Here is a 22,562-nt window from a genome sequence, read left to right on the forward strand (position 1 = left end):
CTTGAAATGGGCGCCGCCATGCCAATCAGAAATGAAAACACCGAGCGTGAAAAAATATCAGAAATAAATGCTTGCATTATTATTTACAGCAACAAAAACAAATATTTACTGTAAAAAAACTAACTTGAGGTGCATTACACTTGTGTTGATTATTTGTATTATTTAGCTTGGTCAACTTTGGCCGCCGCCGCTCGCGATATCCGGCGCTGATATCAACCGAATTTCCTCTTTTCGCACCGCACAGGCAAAATGGTAGGTGTTGCGCCTTGTCCCTTGTTTCACGAAATCCGAATAATCAGCTAATATTTTAGAATTAACTTAGATGAAGTGTAATTATTTGTTCGCCGGAATGTCTACAGAACCCCAATTACCTACTGTCTACCCATATTTTCTCAAAATTGTTGCTCGAAACGACCGGCGAAAGTTCGCTACGGGTCCGTGCTTGCTGTCGCGTTTGTGCGAAAAATTTTGAGCCCATACCTTGAGTGTGACGTGCTGATATTTTCTTTCTTTCTGTTTTTGTAGTCCACCAACAAAAAGAAGACCAGGAAGTTAAGGGGACACGTGAGCCACGGCCATGGCCGTGTCGGTAAGTTCCCCGATGCACACTTAGCATTGGCATGGCAGCACATTCGTTTGACGAGCATGTGGACTGGTTTTCGGAAGGGTACTCAATGTTCTATTCGTGTTCATGCAAACAGGAAAGCACCGCAAGCATCCTGGAGGCCGTGGTAACGCCGGTGGCCAGCATCACCACAGGATAAACTTCGACAAATAGTGAGTGGCCTGGTTCTTCGTTAAATTTGAACTGTCACATACCTCGCAGCAGTGTTCGGTGTTGCCCGGTGACGCCTTTGAAACCCCCATCACAAATAAGCCGGCCGTGTCTGCATCTATCCGTTTGCGACTGCGGTGGCAGTTGGTGGGGACATTAACGACGCTGTATTCAGGTGTCGGCCGATCTTAACGTGTTGGCTGCCATTTCTCAAGCAGCTACATGCTACTCTTGAACTCGGTCAAGTAGTGTCGACTTGACTGCGAACATGTGGATGGCTTAGATCGCCCGATCGGGGCAATGCGAACCAGGCGCTACAGGGTTCGCGCCGAAGCACACGGCGTTGGTTATTGTGGGTCCACGCCGTTTTTTGCCCTGGTTCGTGGCATTTCAGCGGTGGTAGTAATTAAACCAGCTAGCTCTCTAATAGCCGTGAACTCACGCCTGGCACTTGCATTCGAAGAACAGCGAAAACGCCTGTGTGCACAAACGAGGTTTGGGTGCACAATAAATATCCCCAGGTGGCCAAGATTCATCCGAAGAGTTCTCCACTATGGCGCGCCCCAAATAGCTCGGGTGCTTCAAAGCGTACCCCGGTTACACTAGGGTCCGAATGTCATTGAAACTCATCTGACTCAAATGGGGTGCTTCGAATGCCATTCAGAATCCGCCCTGCTCCACTACATTTTCGATGGCATTTGAAAGCTTTCACAATTCCCCATGCTGCATGGCGCCGCTACTGTTGAGTTCTGTTTTTACACAATAATGAAACAATCAAATTTAGCGACAGTCTTTGGCATTATCCATAACGTAAACTTTGACACTGTTTTTGCTTAATTTTGAATTGCAATCGAGGTTTTTTGTGCTGCCTGGCCACACTCATCTGTCGCTTGCTCGCACTGGGGCTGAGTATGGAATTGTTGCATCTTGATACCCCGATTTAAATGAACAAGAAGTAAACAAAGTCGCGCAATTAAGAATATTTTGTTTTAAGTACGCCAGCAATGTATGCTGACTTGGAATGCTGTGTGCGAGTGCTACAAATGGCATTTGAGAGCCCAAATGTTTCATTTGAGAGCCCAAATGTTTCTCCGGGTGCTCATTTGTGTGGAATGTCATTTGAGCAGAATGGCATTTCAAAACCCAGTGGAGCAGCACAACTTCACATTTGGACCATTTGACATTTGGTTCAAATGACATTGGGACGCTAGTGTAGCAGGGGTATTAAATTCGATAGTCGGTGAACCCAGTGGATGAAATAGCTTTGACTGTCACGAGCTGCATTGCGAAATGGATGGTGGAGTGCAGTTTTTCTGAAACAGGTTCACGCTGTACAGGCGATCCAAAAGTTCAACAGGGCATGTGACCGGTGGCCAAGCTGGACCAATCTGCATGCCGCATGATCTATGAGGAGTTTCGCCGCAGATAGTGAGGGGTTCAGTTTCTGTGCTCCATTTCAGTCCTACGGCTTGTCACCGCGTCAAATTAAATTTTGTCTTTTCTTTTTGGCAGTGGTTGGACTGCCTCAGAACGGTCCATCCTGCTCCGTGTTTGCTCAGAGCGTACTTATTTGGACAATTTCTCCATGTCTGCACTAAAGCAGTCGCAGGGTAATAGCTGTTTCTACCGGGAACGGAAGCAAAACTGAATGTCATACTGCCATTTTTCATGGGATGTCGCCTGAGCGTTTCTGGAAGTTTTTCTATTTCCTGTTTGGCCGTGACGTGTGCTTGTTACGCATTTGACCACACGGATTTGACTGACCGACCGTAAATGGCCGTGTAGGGCTGCTGACGCCTTTGGCCATGCCTGCGGAGGGGAGATTATAGAGATTAGGAAATTACGATGCGCGTGCTGAGAGGCTGCACGCTTTGCCACCCTCTGTTGTTGCGGCCGCGGTGGTGGCATTTTTGGGGAGCGTGGCTCCCGTTCAAGACTCTTTGAAAGGATGCACGCAATTATGGCAAAAACTCGCCGTTATTCCAGAGTTGCATGCCTCGGGCTCGACAGGTTATGCTTGCAGTGCATAAGCCCGGGTGGTGACTTGTGGGTGACCTGGTGCCTAATGGCCCCCCTGACCGTGAGAAACTTGTTTCTCCTACATGTACGTGTTCTCACTACATTTGGGAAGTGGAGGAAAACGATTGAAATTCGGTGGGGCGGTGTTTGGCTCTATGATTGGGTGCTTCAAGAGGTCTAACTGACTGGCATACAGTGGCCATGAGGGACTATGTTCCTGCGCAAGATAGCCGGCAGCAGGATTGGTTAGAATTTTTCAAGAAGCACGCCAAACTTTGGATGTAGGGCATAATAAGTAAGGGTCGATCACTAAGATTTGGCTGCAGTGCAACAGCATTGCCTGAGTAGAGAGCTCATTAGACCTGTGAAGGGCTCTCGGAAAACGTCAGATGCAGTGACTTGAATGCCAAGCATTGGAAGAACCATGTGACAAGAAATGAAAGCCAGGTTATTCAGCAGCGATTCAAATTGCTAAGCTGTTGAGCAGTGCTGATCTCATCTCAAGAGGCATGAGGTTTGCCGACGTGCAAAGTGGCCAGAGGAAGCTTTGTCATACCTGCATTCTTTGCAGAAAAAAAAGTAACGCATTCCACGCAGCAGTATTTGGTATGACTCGGTAAGCGCAGTCCGGGGATTCCTTTGAAACCCCCATCACAAATAAGCCGGCCGTGTCTGCATCTACCCGTTTGCGACTGCGGTGGCAGTTGGTGGGGACATTAACAACGCTGTATTCAGGTGTCGGCCAATCTCAACGTGTTGGCTGACATTTCTCAAGCAGCTACATGCGAGTCTTGAACTCGCTCAGCTAGTCTCAATTTGACTGCGAACCTGGGGATGGCTTAGCTTGCCCGATCGGGCAGTGCAAACTAGGTACTATGGGGTTTGCGCCGAAGCACATGGCGATTGTTATTGTGGATCCACGCTGTTTCATGTTCTGGCGTAAAATTGCACTTTTGTAGTGAACTGCTCCAAATTGGGGATTCAGTGCTCCAAAAAGGAAGGTATCTTTCTGCCATAACCTGCTCCAAATTTGTAATTTCTTGTTCTAAGCTGAAGATTTTGCTGCTCCTGAAATTGCTCCAAATCCTCTGGGCTGTTGCAAACAAAAATGACTGCATGGCACCCATGGCACTACCACCCATAATTTATTGAGGCAAAAAAGCATGCGTCGTTAAAGTCTGCGTTTTAAAAGTTTTTGGAACTTTTTTTTTTCGGCTTTTTTTTTTTTTTGTGCGCGAAATGTATGAGGTTATTAAGAAACTCTTTTGGGAGTGTGCACTGCTCCTTTTGCCTTGTCCCCTTTTATGTAGCCCATTTGTAAATTTGAATGTGCAGGGGTGAGACAGTTGTGCATATTGCGCAGTTTTGATGCAGATCAGTTTTCCTGCACCTAGCTGCTCCGAAAACATGCGAATTGCAAAAATTGGGCCGCATGGCTCCAAAACAGCCTGATAAGCAAGGATGTTCACCCTCGCGTCAGTTTAAGTGGGGTAAAATGCCGACACCTATTTTTAGGTGAAAAATTTTACTGTGTGCTTCTAAAAATGCCCCGTCGAAAATCATTGAGAAGTACCATACAAAAATAGTGAAGTCAGCTGAGCTGCCAAAGTATTTGCACGAGTTAACGAGAAAAAAACTGCACTACTAGGCGCCGCTTTTTGGTATGGGTGCATCAGTGTAGCCCTCGCCTACCCCTTTGCGTTTGCCCTTTTTATGTTTGCTCACTTTTAAACACACAAACGGTAGAAAAAAGTACAGTCAAACGGGAAAAAAAGGATAGCTTCTAAGGTGCAATTGGCTGTATAGCCATTTGTGCTGTCCTGTTGCCACGAGGTGGCTGCGGCGTTGTTTTCCTTGGTTTAGTTCACGCAGGCAGCTGGGTTCCTGTTTAGTCGTTTTACTGTTGTAGGGCTGAACAGTGGCGTTGGTGCGGCAGTAGCGCTTGAAAACGTGCATCAGACTACGGCAAGTTGCGCGCCTCGAAAGACGACAGTTATTGAAAACACCGCGGCGCCTGTATCTTCGCAGTGGTTCGTCCTTGAGTGGGACATGCGGGGCGGGGCAGACGTGTAAACTTGGGGTCGGTGAAGCGAAATTTTGGACTCAATGTAATCTGATAAAGTGCTTAGTTATTGGCGTGTTTTGACGGTCAAGCGAGCCGTGGGAATGGGGTGGATGGCTAGCCGGAAGTTGCGGCGCAGGCTGCATAGGCGCTATAAGTAGCGGGAGTAGTTACTATTACATGCACGCAATAATGCTTATGAAGGAAACTTTAATGTCAAAGGCGAGGTGTCCAAGCATAACAGCGTTACTGAAATTGCTATGCTTCGCAATTCCATGACATCTTGAGATTGACACTTTATTGGTTGTCATGTGCCTCGGGGTTTGGGGATTGTAGGAGGGGAGGGAGGCTGGTGGGATGCGACGAGCCTTCACCTCCCTTGCAATTTTTCTCGAGTGCCTGTACACTTGTTCGTACAATGCAATCTTGGAGAGTACAGAAATAGTTTCAGTGTCGGATAAAAAGACTGCAATTGCAGCGTTTTTCAATTTGATATTTTTGAACGCCTATCTATGTTGCCCTGCAAACACCACCAATAAATTTTTAAGGGGTTTGTAAGATGGTAGTACAACTCTTACCTTGTGATACTCTTGAAAAAAATTCTCCAAAAGATCTGCATGTTTGAAATTAGTCTGTTCTTAACACTAAAGTGGTCTTAAAGACTTAAGAAGACTAATGTGAAACTGAACATTACCTATCCAGCCAGGCCAAGCACGAATATTCCTCGGCAATGTGCTTGTGGTTAAATGCATGAGAGCAGGGTGTGGCCCGCTACTTGGCGGAATTTTTCTTTTTACTATACTCCCACACTGTCGTCCTTAAATACTATTTAGCAATAGAGCGCTGGTTTTTATTGTGGCAGGAGAACTCCTGGTCAAGGGGGTGTATGGGGCCTCTGACATATGGTGCTCGCAGCTCTGAAATGCTCGCTCTTCTAGACTGCTTTCTATGGAGTAGTTGGCACTGAGAGGTCCAATGTATGAGGGTTGATGTGGGAACAGGAGGAATTTAGAGGAGGGTTCTGCATCACGTGGACTTGGGACAGCGGGTGCTGGAGATTGGCGGTTGTGGGGGTGGGATGCACGGTAGAGACATCAGGGCGGCAGGGACGGGGTGCACTACTTGCGCAAGATCTCTGTGGCTAGGCCAGCATTGGCAGAATATTTGTCTATGAAAATTTCAGCTCATCTTGGGAGTGAGGTGCGCCATGATTCCTGAACGACCTCTTATCAAAAGGGACTGATTAGTTTTTGAAATGTTGATGTTTACTACATTTGCCTCGCTTTTCCGACTTGCTCTTTTCGCCGTTACACGTGACGCCGCTGGGGGTGCCTCCAGTGGCATGTAATAATACTTGTTGGTAACTTTGTGCTCTTAGCATTGCTTGTGTTGTCTTTGAGCTGTGGCTGGAACAGAAACAAAAAGCCCACACAATTTTTATCCTTGCTATTTCCAGCCATTTGCAGTATCGAATGGCAGAACTAAAAAATGTACGAGGTTCAATTGACAACACAGTGGAGTTGGGCAGGGGGGCAGGTGCAGGATTAGCACTTTGGTCGTTCGTGTGGAAAGATATGCGATGAGCGGGCATGATGGCAGATGCACCGTACTGTGAATGAAAGCATTTGTGAGACTACACTAGTCTGGTGACTGTGTTGCAACTCTGCTTAGGTAAGATGGGCTTTGTTAGAATAGCATGGGAGTGATGCTAGTGAGAATATGGAAATCAGCTGCCCTGTTGATCCAAACGTTATGGACAGGTCAAATTGGTGTGGGTTTTAAACGCTGCAAGTGCATTCAAGTTTCGGATAAGCTAATTAATGTTAAATACTCAAAGTTTTACAGAATCAGGAGCTAATCATGCATTTTGTCTGCGGAAATTGAGAACTTTATATGCTTCGTTAGAACTATTGGGAAAATTAAGGACTGTTTTGCCATCCCTGTAGCTGGGCTTGTAGAATTGCTGCTATTTTTATGGTTTTGGGACAATATTCATGCATTGCATGCTATATTCTGTAGGGTTCTAAATGGGTGCAGTTGTTTTGGGCGCCTGTAAGATTTGAAAGGGAGTTCAAATAATAAATTCGTAGCGCATCTGTAAACAACAGAAAACTAAGTTCTCTTTCAGTGCTGGTCGTGTCAACTGATGCCACCACATAAAAGTCCCTCTAGCTCATGATGCATGAAACCAAAACGGCTAGTTTTGGGGTGAATTGTCCTTCAGGGGATCCTATTGCAATAGACATCGTCATTGTTGCGGTTTAGCGAAACTGTATGCTACAAAGAAAAGGCTTAAGGGAATGAAAAATTACGACGTTAAGGATAAAAAAAAACAAGGTCATTCCAGAAGCTGTGTGCAGCTGCAGCACTGTGGAGGCTAAGTTGTCAACAGTTGGCCAACTGAGGGTGCCTAGTCCCTCTCTGTTTTTCTGCATTGTTGAAAGCCATCCTGAAGAAAGTGGTTGCCACGAACTGTGGCGTAGAGGGTCTGCATCGTCCATTGAGCTATTCTCAGCAGGTTGCAGATTTTTAGTGGTTGCAGGGTTATTGCTGCATCCATGCAGTGCATTGAATGCTCAGAAATCTTGCCGATCACGCACCCTCTAGCCTACGCGTTTCGTGCACACTTCACGCAGGCTCATGAACGCACAGCGCAGCATTCACATGCTGCCGCTCACACTAGCAGTGTGATGCTGTTGCCAACAGTGGGCCGTTCTTGTGTAGCATGCAGGGAGGGGTGAGACAGCTGCGCATATTGCGCAGTTCTGATACAACTGTGTTTTTCTGCGCCAGGCTGCTCCAAAAGCTTGAAAATTGCAAAAGTTACGCCGAACTGCTCCAAAACAGTCTGAGAGCCAAGGATTTTAACGCTCCCGTCAGTTTCAGCGGGGCAAAATGCTTAATAACGGCATAATTTTCCAGCACCCCAAGGTGGTGCTGTTTGTAGAAGATTAATGGATTTGATCAATCAATCAAAAGCCTGCATAAAATTTTCCTCGAGATAGTTTTTTCGAAAGTCACAATGTCGGGTTGCACATGTTATATTCTGTGCGTTTTTAAAGTTTTCCCTTCAAAAACCATTCCAAAGTTCTGTAGAAAAAATACTTACCTGTACTGAGGCGTCTAACAACTTGTGCAAGTTGATGAAAAACTGCAATTTTTGGTGTGCCGTATCTCCGAAACTACATCACACGGCGCCGTCATCTTGGTGTGGTGAAGGTGTGGCAACGGGGCCGCCGGGCGAAGCAGAATATTGCTTCTGGTTCAGGCAGTGTGCTCTTCGCCGATTTCTACCTTGGTTTTAGTTATTGGGGTGGCTCGGTTTGCATTTACTCGTTCCATCTGTTGCGGGACTCGAAAGACGGGAGTTCATCAAAAACAACGTGGTGCTCGCGAATTCGCCGTGTTTCAGCCTTGAGTGTGATGCCGGTGCGTGCTTGCAGTGAAATTTCGGACTCATCGCGGTGTTATAAAACGCTGAGTTATTGCTGCCTTTCACAGCGAGCTTGCGAGTGGCGAGAATGGGGTGATCGACGCTGCAAAAGTAGCGGCGTAGGTGCAGTGTCCGATCGCGGGACAGGCTGTTATTTCACGCTAGTAATAGTGGTTCGTTTATCTGAAGTGAAATTTAATGCCAAGAGCAGGGGTGAGACAGCTGCGCATATTGCGCAGTTCTGATACAACTGTGTTTTCCTGCGCCGGGCTGCTCCAAAAGCTTGAAATTCGCAAAAGTTGCGCCGAACTGCTCCAAAACAGTCTGAGAGCCAAGGATTTTAACGCTCCCGTCAGTTTCGGTGGAGCAAAATGCTTACTGACGGCATAATTTTCCAGCACCCCAAAGGTGATGCTGTTTGTAAAGGTTTAATCGATTGATCATTTAATAAAAAACCCGCATAAATTTTCCCCGAGATAGTCTTTTTGAAAGTCACAATGTCGGGTTGCATATGTTATATTCTGTGAGATTTTAAAGTCTTCCCATCCAAAACCATTGCAAAGCCCTGTAAAAAAAATACTTATGTGTACTGAGGCGACAAACTACTTGTCGAAGTTGATGAAAAAACGGCAATATTCGGAGCGCCGGATCTCCGGAACATCACGGGGCGCCGCCATCTTGGTGTGGAGAAGGTTAGGAAACATGGCCGCCGAGCGAAGCAGTTGCTCGTGGTTCAGGCAGAGTGCTCTTCGCCGATTTCTACCGTGGTTTTGGTTATGAGGGTGGCTGTGTTTACACTTAGTCGTTTGGTCTGTTGCGGGAAGTTGTGCGACTCGAAAGACTGGAGTTCATCAGAAACGTGGTGCCTGCGAATTCGCCGAGTTTCGGCCTTGAGTGTGAGGCGCGGTGCGTGCTTGAAGTCAAATTTCGGACTTATTGCGGTGTTATAAAACGCTGAGTTATTGCTGCCTTTGACAGCGAGCCTGCGAGTGGCGCGAATTGGACGATCGACACTGCAGAAGTGGCAGCGCAGGCTACAACGCTGCAAAATGTTCAAGCAGTGTCCGATAGCGGGACAGGCTATTATTACACGCTAGTAATAATAGTTCATCTATCTGAAGTGAAATTTAATGCCAAGAGGGAGGGGGCTAAATGTATCAACATTACTCAAATTACGATCGCGGGGAACGTGCACATTGAGGATTGAAAGGAGAGGGCTGGTGGGGTGCGACGACTGTCACCTCGCTTTGCGCAACTTTTGCCGTGGTTCTGTGTGTAGAGCCCAGTCTGGGATTAGAAAAATAATAATTTCTGCATTCACATATAAAAATGCTGTGCAATTGCTTAGTTTTTCAATTCGATATTTCCAACGGCGCTCCACGCTATCTATGCATAGAGCCTCAGAATTAAAAAATGGTTTGTGAAAGGGTAGTGGAATAGAAAAAAACTTTATTGAAATGCTGTTTCAGTGTTATGTACGTTCAAAACTGATTAAAAAGAGCACTTTTCTCCCCGGAGTTGCCAAAAATGTGGTTTTTTGGGCCTTTATAAGGTCACATAATAAATGTCGTTCTTTTGCTCCAAATCAAGGTTCTCCTGCTCCAAAATCGAGATTTCGCTGCTCCAAAAACTGCTCCCAAATCTGATTAAGCTGTCTCACCCCTGCAAGAGGGACGTGGCTAAACATACCAACGTTACTCAAATAACGATAGTATTGAACGTGCACCTTGGGGATTGAAATAAGAGGGCTGGTGGGATGCAATGACTGTCACCTCGCTTTGCGCAACTTTTGCCGTGGCTCTATACTTGTGCGTAAAGCCGAGTCTGGGATTACAAAAATAACAATTTCGGCATTCACATGGTAATAAAAATGCCTTACGATTGCTTAGTTTTTCAATTCGATATTGTCAACGGCACTCCACGCTATATATGCATAGAGCTAGAAATTTAAAAACTATGTAAAAAGGTATTGCAGTTCGTACCTTGATACTCTGGTAGAAAAAAAAATTATTGAAAGGCTGTTTCAGTGTTCTGTATATTCAAAACCGATTAAAAACAACGGTCTTCTCGAGAGCTGCCAGGCAGGCTTCCGGGCAGGGCGATCCACAAATGATCAATTAGTTGCACTGGAATCTTACATTAAGGATGCCTTTATACACAGACAGTACTGCATGACCGTATTTTTTGATATCGAGAAAGCTTATGATATGGCATGGCGTTAAGGCATTCTTGCAGACCTAAAATCCTATGGTGTGACAGGTAACATGCTTAATACTCTTTCAAGTTACCTGTCCGAACGAACATTTCGTGTCAGGGTCGGTTCGGCACTTTCAAACGTTCACGTGCAGGAGAATGGCGTGCCTCAAGGTGGCGTATTGAGCTGCACCCTGTTTATAGTTAAGATGAACTCTCTCCGAAAGGCACTGCCGCCAACCATATCCTGCTTGATGTATGTAGATGACGTTCAAATAAAAGTACCTGCGTTGTATTCTCAAAAAGGCGGGGCATCCTGCCCGATCCCGACTTAAAACTCTTTGGTGACTCGATTCCAGTAAAAAGAGAGCACAAGTTTTTGGGTGTGGTGTTTGACGAGAAACTCTCATTCATACCCCACATAAAACGACTCAAACAAAAATGCCTAAAAACAATGAATATTCTAAAAGTCCTGTCTCACCAATCGTACGGTGCAGACAAACAACTCCTGCTTCGACTTTATGCCGCGTTGGTGGGGTCACGGTTGGACTACGGAAGCGTTGTGTATGGGTCAGCCACAAAAACAGCACTTAAAATGCTCGACCCAGTGCTTCACTTGGGGCTTCGCCTGTCTTGTGGGGCATTCCGTACCAGTCCTGTCCACAGTCTTTATGCAGAGTGCGACAAATGGTGCTTAGCGTACCAGCGAACTTATGTTGACCTCCTATATGCCTCCAAAATCTCATCAATGAATAACCATCCCTTTAAACCGGTTTTTGATGATACGTCCACAACTAAACTCTTTTTAAACCGCCTATCAATTTCCGTTCCCTTCTCGCAGAGAGTGAGGGACGAGGTGACTATTCATGAGGTCTCCCTCTTAGACACATTCAAATCATCTCACACTGATCTTGTAGCACCATGGCATCTTCGTCCTGTAGCGTGTGACTTGTCTTTCGTACAATACAATAAGAACAGGACACCAAGAAGTGGGATTTTGCAGCATTTCATGCATCTGCAGAATAAATACAGGGCTGCAGAGTTTTTCAGCGATGCATCTAAAACGTCCACTGCGGTATCTTGTGCTGCGCATGGGCCCAATTTTGAAGCATGTAGAACAATGAATGTTAATACAAGTATTTTTACGGCAGAGGCATATGGCATATTTCTAGTTGTAAGTCACATAGTTGAACATCATATTCCTACATCCGTCATTTATACAGATTCGTTGAGCGTCGTCCGTGCATTATCATCCGGAAAGTCGTCAAAAAACCATGTCATTAATCTTGTCTTCAGAACGATTATGGCAGCTTATTCTTCAAACCTTGGGGTGACTGTGTGTTGGGTGCCAGGCCACTCTGGCATTGGCGGTAATGAAGTGGCGGATGAAATGACCGCCAATGCTGCACTCCGAAGCACAGTCGACATGTCAACACTACCTTACACAGACCTCAAGCCACACATTAGACAACAAGTCCGTAAAACTTGGCAAGCAGACTGGAGCGAACAGACAGACAACAAACTACATGTAATAAAACCACACCTGGGACAATACACTACTGACTCACACAACAGGCACATTGAAGTTACCTTAGCTAGGTTACGGATAGGCCATACGCATGTAACGCACTCCCACCTGCTCACGGGATCTCCAAGACCCCTGTGTAGCAGGTGTGGGGAGGGCCTATCCGTAGTCCACATACTCATACAATGCAAGGCACTTGACACAACACGACACAAACACTTCAGAGAACTCTACAGACAACATATTCCCCTACACCCATCTCTGTTTCTAGGTGACGATGCCATGGTTTCTGTGAAACGCGTTTTTAAATATTTGTCAGATGTTAAGTTTTTAACTCTTTCGTTACGGCGGAAAAACGGCCGATTTTAAGTGCTTCCACAAAACGTTTTTTTTCTCTTGAGCTACTGGACACACGTAATCTTGCTATGCATGAAATTGTAGCTTATAGATTGCTCTTCCAAACACAAAGCATCAGTTTTGTTAAAAGTACAATTACTTACAGTTTATTTGTCAAGTAATCAGCAAAAAGCCCCCAAGAAAAGTATACTAAAAACACAAATCGGCACTTTTACCGAGACTAAAAATTATTTCAGGTATTTTAAGATATACAAATTGTTCCTACGTTCCTTGGCTATGATTCAATATATAAATCAACAGTCTACACCAAGTTTTGGATTTTTGAGGGCCCGTCAACCTAGCGCAACTGACGGCTGTGCCACGCCGCGAGGGCACTCAAGGGTGAGTGAGTCTATGTAAAATGTGCATCCAAGTACCGTACTTACCTGATTCTAACGCGCACTTTTTTTCCGGAAAAATAGGTCGAAAAATCACATGCGCGTTAGAATCGGATACGAAACCGAAACCGAAAGAGCGAAAATTTCGTCCCACCCATCACCATCGCCATGTCAAGATGGCGCTGAAGCTTTTAGCAACAATTTTTCGCACGCAGGAAGCATAGGCGCCTAGGCTTTTCCATCGGAGTTCATACAAATAGTCAGATCGTTCCACTTGCGCGCTTGATAACAGCAATGGCAGCAGCGGCTCTCACGTGTTCAAAACGAGCGGTCGGCTGAAGCGTGCGCCTCTGGAGAAGCTCGCGGGATGGGCGTGTGAGGCGTGGGCCACGATTCCATCGACCATGGTTGAACGTTCGTTCAGAAGTGTGGCATCGCGAACGTGCTTGACGGCACCGAGGACGAGATCTTGTGGTCAGCGGAGAGCGACGAGGAGTGAGATGAGTGAGATTACTTCGGGAAATAAATCACCCGTTTCTATCGCATTTGTTTTTCTTGCTCACACAGTTCCATGCGCGTTACAATCGGAGGTGCAAGTTTTTTCGGTTTTTTGTCAGGAAAATTGGGTGCGCGTTAGAATCAGGTAATTACGGTATACTCTTTTGTGACCTCGCACAAAATCCTTATCAGTTCGGTGGTAAAAAACAAGAAAAAAAAATCGAGCGCTCTCGACAAGCATCGCACCTGAACCCTGCAGCGCTAATCTGACACGAGCGCAAGGTTATCTTGAAGGTGATAGCGCGATACGGCGCGGTGCATTTGGCAAAATATCCCGCCCGTACGTTCTCGAGACCCTAAACACAAAATCAAAACCGCAGTCGTCAGATAAGAAGCACGTTTTGTTTATAAATACAGCGCGGAGTCACAACGAAATTACCTGCCAGCGCTTGTTGAAGTTCGAGGCACCTGAACCGGAGCTTCGTCTTCCTAACTGAAATCTGAAGATCCCACATCATTGCTTGATCCCTCACTGCTGCTGGAATCAGAAAAATCGACAGCAGGAGCAGCCGAAGTGCTTGCTACAGCAGTCCGACTGTGCGGAGCGCGGCGCGAACCGAACGCCATTTTTCCTCCTCCTCCCCTCCCCCTTCGGTTCAAATTACTCTTGCTACGCCGCCACCACACGAGACACACAAACAAACGAAACCGAAATTGAAAGAGACGTTGCCAATGAACACACCAGATGGCGATAGTTGTCTGTGGAGCGCGGGTTTCAGATTTTGCGGGAGATTTAAAATCATCGGACGCCGGCTTCCGATCGCCTATGGCGCCGTCGTGAAAGAGTTAAACCTCATTTCCTACCATGCGTAATTGCATCTGGCCCTATACACCAGCCATCACCATTATCTTTATTGATCTTACTATGTCCAGTTTACACATTTTATGGTAATCACTTTTGTGGTAATCACTTGTTTTCATTAAATAACTTCTCTGGCACTCTTTGCCCTCGTCGGCCTTGCGTCATTAAACACCAACCATCATCATCATCGATTAAAAACTGCACTTGTACCCCGTGAGTTGCCCAATATTTTAGTTTTTAGGCTCATAAGGTGGCATAATAAATGTCGTTCTTCTGCTCTAAAATCGAGATTTTGCTGCTCCCAAATCTGATTCAGCTGTCTCACCCCTGAGCATGGAGCAGTGTGTATTTGAGAATGTGAGCTGAAAGCAGTGCATGGAATGTATAGGCTTGTGTTGTTTTCATTTTTTTTGACTGGTCCACTGCAAAACAGCAAATGTCAGTTTACCATTCAGCTTCTGTCTTCGGAAAACACTGTTCCTTGAATAGCATTCAAGTTCTTTTAAAGGCCGACTGCACTTAAATTTCACCTCGAGCAAATTTATTTTTACTGTGTAGTAAGTACCATTAAATCAGCTGGGACACGAGGGGTATCTGCATAAAACGCCTCGTTAATCAGTCAGAACCGTTTAAAAACGCTCCGCCGCAGACATTGCTGCACCTGCCGGCGGTGCGCGTAAACTGCCAGGGTGCGCCTGTGATGCTCCAGCCGACGGAGGCTTCTTCCTCTGGTCAGCCACGTAGCTGGAGAACAGGTCAAGCTCTGCTGCGAACGCTTCACCCATTTGCTGCCCCGTGCACGCGTAGAGCTGGCGTGCAGGCTTGCTCCTGAGCTGCTGACCTTCCGGCTGCCCGCTTGATGGCTGCAACGTCGCTTCAATGGCTGACAAAATCGCCGATTTTCGCTGACCACTTGTGGTGTCGACTTGCATATTTCAGCTGCTGTATTTTGCATCTTGCTTTCTTTTCCAGCAGGCTGTACAAAAATAGTGTTTTTCAAAAAGTCGAAATTTTGAGTGCAGTCGGCCTTTTATTGGCAGTGCTGTTTAGACTGGTTATTCCTTCTGAAAGAAGGGACCCGACTGAAGGGAATTTTCCCCACTCTTTTATCTTTTGCTCTGTGCAGCCACCCGGGCTACTTTGGAAAGGTGGGCATGCGCAACTACCACGTGCGCAAGAACCACTACTGGAAGCCCTGCCTGAATGTGGACAAGCTGTGGTCCCTGGTCTCGGAGGAGACGCGGCAGCGGCTCAAGAAGGACGCCAATGGCAAGGCCCCCGTCATCGACCTCGTCAAGCACGTGAGTGGCAGTTCTCCCGATACGCCTCCTGCTGCCATAGAGCTTAACCACCAAACGGGGCTAGTTCAGGGCGCGCACAGGTCCTTGACAAACGTTGAAATTGAAAAGTGTCTTCAAGGCCCCTGAAAGGCCTGGAATTTTTTAGGTCCCTTGAAAAACCTTGAATTTCTTGAGCTGTACAAGAGAGGATTCATAGCGGTGCACCTTTATTGACGGTTCACCTTGTATTTGGCAAACACCTCATCATTGCAATGATGGTATAAAAATTTAAAGCCGGCGTGAGACCTGGACTTTCGCAAGAGCCGCTGGCGCTTACTTTGCCCGCTCGCTGGTTCCACTCCCGCATTATTCTTCACTTTTTCTCCTGTGGGCCCTCGACTCCGCAGTTGCATTCTCCCCCTTCCTATCCTGGCCAGTGCTGGCTGTGCATGGGAACTTGGCCTACGCCTGCACCTGTTTCTTTTATTTTTCTCTCGCTCTCCTTTTCTGCAGCTTGGACCAGGGATAAGCCACGCTACCAGTGACGCATAAAACGTCAAGTTTTGATGTAAGCGAGTGGCGAGGGGAGTAAACTGCTTCGCAATGTCTTGAAAGCAAGCAATATTTACCTTTAGAGTTTGAAAGAAATTATACCGGCAGCATGTTTTTCACCCCGTGTGTGTATTTTTTTATTCACTTATTATTATTATTATTATTTTTTTTTTTTTCGAAAAAGGATCTGGTAGTAAAAAGACAGAGTATCCACTGAGCTGCTAGCCACATTGGCACGAGTACAATCCATATTCTCTGTTGAATCCATTCCGCTTTGTTGGCGTGGTTGCCCAGTACATGCACGCGTGACCAAAGAGTGCTTGCTTCAAGTTGGAACGTTTTCCAGTGTTAAAATTGGCATGGTCTCAAAGGTGCTGAAATAAATTCCAAAGTTTGTGGCTTAGTAATGACAGCTACAAAGACTAGGTTCCACTGGATACCACAGAGCCAAATGCGAGCCCTGCGGAAAGACATTCGACATTACAGCTACGGGCAAGTGCACTGACAAGAGTTGCATGAAAAGTGCAATGGACTGCGTCATGGTGAAGGAAGCAGGAGCCAGATCGGTGCTACACTATCTCGCCCCAAGGACACTCAAACCAGGCGCCGGCTCCAGCGGAGAGTCTGCAGGCACAGTTTTGTCGCAGGCAGCGGATTTAGACCGTGCTGGTAAAGCGCATGAGACGGTGACGGACGCAGGAATCTTGTGGACGCTGAAAGTAGTTACGTGCCATTATTCGTACAGATCGTCATTGCAAGCGGGCGACCACCCGCCGCGGTGGCTCAGTGGCTAAGGCATTGCGCTGCTGAGCACGAGGTCGCGGGTTCGATTCCCGGCCGCGGCGGCCGCTTTTCTGATGGAGGCGAAAAGCAAAAACGCCCGTGTGTACGAGATTTCGGCGCACGATAAAGATCCCCAGGTGGTCAAAATTAATCCGAAGCCCTCCACTACGGCGCGCCTCATCGCCTGCGTTGCGTCGGCGCGTTAAAACCCTACAATCAATCAATCAATGCAAGCGGGCGACCTCTTCAAGCGCATGGTTCCGGGTAGTAAGGTGGTGAAATCGTTCTTGTGTGGAGGAGTGTGCCTACGTGACGTGCTACAGACTTCGACCATTTTATCAGTCATTCCTGGAGCGAGAGATTGAAGACTCTTGATTACTATGTAGTGCTTTTCGATGAATCCATGAACAAGTTTCTGCAACACAAACAAATGGATGTGCTTGTAAGGTGTTGGAATTCCTGTCACAAGGTCTGAACAAGTTACCTTACATCCATGTGCATGGGGCACGCGACTGTTGTAAACATCGAGGAAAAGCTGCTGAGGGCTCCAGAGCCTTTACCACTTTGGAGAATTGTTCATTTCCATGGATTGGCCTAATACAGACCTAAAATTATTTAGGTCACTGCAAGCAGACTTGCTCGAAAACCCGCCAAGTGCAGGGTGTTGATCTTGGCACGTGCAGTCTCCACACAGTTCACAATGCAATAAGGCAGGAGCTGTTTCCAGCTAGTGGTGCCTGGATGTCCTGCTCTCAAGTATGCGCGCACTGTTTGACAGCTCTCCAGCACGAAGGGAAGATTATCGAACAGTAACTGGGCCGAGCGCATTTCCATTGAAGTTTATTGCGCATCTCTGGTTGTCGAACGTCAGCGTTACTGGAAGGACTCTACTTTGGAGTGACTTCAAGAAGTACATAAAGTTGGCAAAGAACAGGAATGTCACTCTTCAAAGGTGCACATCCTTTGAGAACTTGTGCAGATTTTTCCGGGACCCTTTGGTGGTGGAAAAGTTGAACTTCTTTGTTGCCTTGGCCCTCCGACCATTCTTGACTGAGTACCAAACGCAACCTTATGGCTTTCTTTTTGGCGAGGGACTTGGAGATTGTAGTCAGAAAGCTGTCGACAAAGTTCCTAAAGTGCTCTATTTTGTCTACAGCCGGCGTAATGGCCTCCTGAGGCTCAACATGGAAGGTGTGGACAACCAGGTTTCATTCGGAAAGGTAGATGTAGGCCGTGCATGTGAGCAGATAATCAAAGACAGCAAAGCTAGCCCAAAGGATATTTTCCGGTTCAAAATGGAGTGCAAGCAGTTTTTGATAGTGGTAGCAAAAGCGCCCCCTGAAGTTGCTGGTCCAAAGCCTGTCCCGCCTGGATCCACTGCTCATGTGCAGCAAACCGATGAGTGTCTTGCGGGCCTGAGGAAAGTGGTGGATGCCCTCATTACAGCGGGCACAGTTAACTCTTTCGTTACCACGCCTATTCAAATCGATCACCGGTGATCGATGATTTATACTGCCTATTTCGACATGTTGTAGTCGTTTCTCGTACACCTAATGTGGCCAGTGGTTAGTCTAGGCACTGCCCTTTTAGAATCAGTTTAAATTTTCCCGCTCCGGCGACAGTGAGATTTTTGGCGGCGTTTTTTGTGAGCTGAGGTGCGTGTGTTTTTGAGGAAGGGGGCATGGCTGCTGAACTTGAGAAAAAAAGGATGCAGGTCGTGGTTAGGCTGCTTTACCATAATATTTTTTTGTCAAAAGGCTCCTGGCAAGTCAAATACCAAATAATGGGGTCAGCTTTGTAATCCGACAGCGTTGAGAGGTGATAATTACTTGAAAATGGCCCCAGCTATTCACTAATGACCTTTGGTTCGGACAAAGGGCAGCTTTATTCTCCCAAAGCTTATTTCTGATGGTCCCCCGCATGTCTAGCAAGTGTGCCTGGCATTTTTAACCAGTTTCCAGCAGTTTCGGTTTCGTTTTCGCATTGCGAAATTCATATTTGGCGCTACTACGCAGTTACCCAACTACAAGCTCATTTGCCATGGCGCCTCCGTTGCCCGCTACTGCTACTCAAAACAAGCATGCCGCTCGCGCTTACACTTTATCTACGCCTTGCTTCTGCGATAAGAGCTTCCGCTGAAAGTCAAACGATAACACCAAGTCGTCGGGTGTCAGTTCAGACGAGGAGAACGCCTCCAATTGGCCTTGAACACCGCCAGCTGTTCACCGGCCAGTTTCGGTTTCATACGAGGGTATTTCCGGAGGTCTAGTGTCGCTTCTTAGTAGAGTACTGTCTATTCTGACAAAGTCTCCAACAGCCTTGTATTTGTTGCTTTTCAAAATTGTTAGGTGGCGCTGCAATGTAGTAGGCTCGTAGTGCTGAACTCGCTTCACAGCCCAGCGGCGGCTTGATGAAAGCTTGCTGGGCATGATTCTAGCACATCGTACCTTATTCCTGCAAGCCGGGCTACCATAGTGAGTCAGAACATGATAATAAAACACAAAGGAAAGTTCTGACTGATAAGTGATCATCAGAACGTCAACAAGCATCCACCAAAGAGTTTGGTTCTCAACTCCAAGCGGATTTTTTCACATCCCTTGCTTGCCTTCAATATTGTGCAGGTCATAATCATTGACAAGGTGTTTTTACATCACGTGGAGGCTAATTTGGGCCTTTAATAATGTTAAACCACCAGATTTCTTCTAGAGAACTATCCAAAATAGCAAAACGTGAAATAGAGCTTGGGCTTCACCACATGGCACGGGCACCACGTGGGCTAACATTTTCTTTTATATCTGACAAATTGTACTGCGCAACTCAATTTTTTTTTCTAGGACGGGTTTTTGAAATGTCTACCTACAAAATGTATATTCTAAATTGTTTCTACTACTAGTGGTTTATTATACACAACTTACTTTTTTCTTATTTTCTTCGACGCTTGGAGAAAAATTTCGAATTCGATCATTTTTTTCGGAATCATTATTTAGTAAAACATTATTAAAACTGGTGTCGTTGGAAAGCGCGTGGAATAATCTGCATTTTATGTCATTGCAATGTGTGCCTAACCAATATGTATAGCACAAAAAAATGTTTTGTTAGACCCTCCAAAATTGGTCAATTTCCCGCGGTAACGAAAGAGTTAATGACCACCAAAGAGACTGCTTTGGCATAGTCTACTCAACTATTGCAAGAGCAAGGGCATCAGCTTTGGCTCCTTGAAAAGGGCTTGACCAGACTGGATGAGCTTTTTTTTACGTGCTTTATAGGTGTGAGCCCTTCGTACCGTGAGCTTTGGAATGTGGTGAAGCTGCTGCTTGTCCTCAGCCACGGACCGGCAACTGTGGAATGAGGGTTTAGCGTCAATCTCCAGGTTGCAGTCAAAGATTTCTAGGGATTGTCCTACATCTCACAGCACATGGTATGCGATGCAGCGGAAAAAACGGGGGGAATCATAAATATCCCGATCACGAAAGATCCCGGGACATCTGTGCAAGCCGCAAGGAACTGCTACAGTGCACTCGTGGTAGCGCAGAGAAAGGAGAAACTCTAGGAGTGTCGACAATCCAGAAGGCGTCTTGTCGAGGAAGAAATTGAAAGCATAAAGAAAAAGAAAAAAACTGGAAGCAGGCATTGCCGACTTGACTGCTTCAGCAGATCACTATTGGGAAAAAGCAGTTGGGTCAAACGACTTCAGATTCGTAGTGAAGTCGAACGGTCTACGGAAGGCTGCAAAAAGTAGTGGGAGAACTCACTGACATCACCCAGTGGCTGCATTAGTGTTTTGAACTTTTATACAAGTAAAAATTATTAATGCTGAATTTTTTGCAAGTTTCGTTTCTGGTGCAATAAAGCAATACCTGTGTGGTTCTGTAAATGCTGTTACAGAAGAAATCCTACATGTGGTGCTGCTCTGCACGCTTGAAATACCGTAAAAACCCGCGTATAATACGAGGTGTAATTTGGGGACATGAAAATCAGAAAAAAATTTCATCCGCATATAATGCGAGGTAAAGAGCACAGAAAACATTTATTTGCACTGCAGTTACCGTTCAGTCATTGTCAGTTTTCGCTGGCACTGTCTCCCGACGTCCGTTCAGTCATGGTCAGGTTCGCTGCCGCCGTCTCCTGAAATCGCCTCGTCGGAAATGTCCTCCCGCAGACAGTGGTCCTCAGTGCCATCAAGGGCATTTGAGATGCCGCATTTCTTAAAGGAGCGACTGACGAGCTCCTCTGGGATGCTGGCCCACGCATCCGCGATTCAGCCGCTGGAGAAGCCCGCGTCAGACATCCGGTAGCTGCCACTTACGGGTCTGCTGACCTCATCCACTCTTGGTAGCAGGACCTGATGCAGTCTTTGAAAGGATTGTTGATGCAAACGTCTAGCGGTTGCAGCTGGGATGTCATTCCTCCTGGAATGACAATGAGTTCGGTGTGGGGTGCGCGCAACAACTTCTTCACGGAATCAGCCAGGTGGCAGCGACAGGCGTCCAACACGAGCACTGACGGGAACCCCCAACAGTGCTTCAGGCCGCCGACACCACACAGATTTTATTGTCAAGCACCAGTTGCTTTCTCCACCCGCGAATGCTGCCTTCGGTCACGCTGAACTGCCGTCCTGCAGCGCAATTCCTGATGGTCTCGGCACATAAAATAACTTTTCTTTTAATTGCAGCCGAATACTGCCTTCGTGCACCCGACATCGTGATAGGCTTGCGGTGAACGTGCCGATCCTTCGCGTGGTCAAAACAATCAAAATGTCGCCGGCTGAGAGAAACAACAGCCAGCTAACAGCACCGCAAGATGGCGCACCCTCCGCTGAAACTGAAACCAAAAGTGCGAATTTTCGGCTGAAAACTTTGGGATCCACATATAATACGAGGCACAAATTTTACATAGTAAAATTTGGAAAAAAACTTCGTACTATACTCGGGTTTTTACGGTACTCTTGACAGGGCCTTCAAACCCTTGAAGTTTTGTCTCTGAAGCCTGCATAAACCCTGTAGACTGACTTTTCTCCAAAAATTTGTGTGTTTTGAAGCGTAAATGGTGGAGCCAAGTTGGGCAGGGAAGCTCGTTCTGGGTTCCGACTTGGTACAGGGTTTGCACAGTAGGACGTGCATTTGAATCTAATGGGGTGCAGAGATGTGGGGTGTGTCCAAAGCATCGTACTGAATAACGCAACCCGTAGCATTTGTTGACTGGTCACTCGTTCCTTGCCTGTCCAGCAGACGTCTGGGTCAGGGGCTCATGGTGCCACTCCCTGTTCCTCTTGCGCAGGGCTACTACAAGCTGCTGGGCAAGGGTGTGCTTCCCAAGCAGCCCGTCATCGTCAAGGCCAAGTGGTTCAGCCGGCAGGCCGAGGAGAAGGTCAAGAGCGTCGGTGGTGCCTGCATCCTCACGGCCTGAGGGGGCCAATGAATAAATGACCGTGTACATTGCCACACTCACAGGTTCCCTCGGCTTTTCCTTGAGGCTGTGGGAAGCATTGCATTTGCTCGGTGGCAGCTGAGTGCTTAGTTTGTCTCCGTGATTTTTTTTTTCCAGAGGAAACGAGCGTTTCAATCGAGCGTGCTGTTTGGCAAAGCTCTGCTGGACAAGGCCACTAGTTGTTTAGCCTTTTTGCTTGGAGTGGTGCATTTGCATGCCACCATGTGTTAATCTTGGGTGAAGTGTGCTGTTTAGCACAGTTTTGCTTTCCAGCCTATGGATTTTTGGCCACCCCACTTGGAAGGGTGCATCTGCGAACACCGTGTTTTCAACTTGGATGAAGTTGCCGTTTGGCACAGCTTTGCCAGAAAAGGCTTCGTTCGGCTTTTTGGCCAATTTTTTGCGGGGCTACTAACGCT

At 46.7% G+C, this 22,562-nt stretch overlaps 1 protein-coding gene across 1 annotated transcript; it reads left to right on the forward strand.

The window, feature by feature from the left end:
- The first annotated feature begins 168 nt into the window (after positions 1-168).
- Positions 169-22,163, forward strand: LOC144144144 (large ribosomal subunit protein uL15-like). The gene is made up of 5 exons (XM_077675523.1): positions 169-252; positions 526-589; positions 702-777; positions 15,228-15,402; positions 21,994-22,163. Exons 1-5 carry the CDS (start codon positions 250-252, stop codon positions 22,120-22,122), a joined length of 447 nt encoding a protein of 148 aa, XP_077531649.1. The 5' UTR covers positions 169-249; the 3' UTR covers positions 22,123-22,163.
- The last annotated feature ends 399 nt before the right edge of the window (positions 22,164-22,562 follow it).

The sequence above is a fragment of the Haemaphysalis longicornis genome, unplaced genomic scaffold (genome assembly GCF_048455015.1).
Source record: "Haemaphysalis longicornis isolate Haplotype H1 unplaced genomic scaffold, Haemaphysalis longicornis Haplotype H1 scaffold_63, whole genome shotgun sequence".
In the NCBI taxonomy this organism is placed as follows: Eukaryota; Metazoa; Arthropoda; class Arachnida; order Ixodida; family Ixodidae; genus Haemaphysalis; species Haemaphysalis longicornis.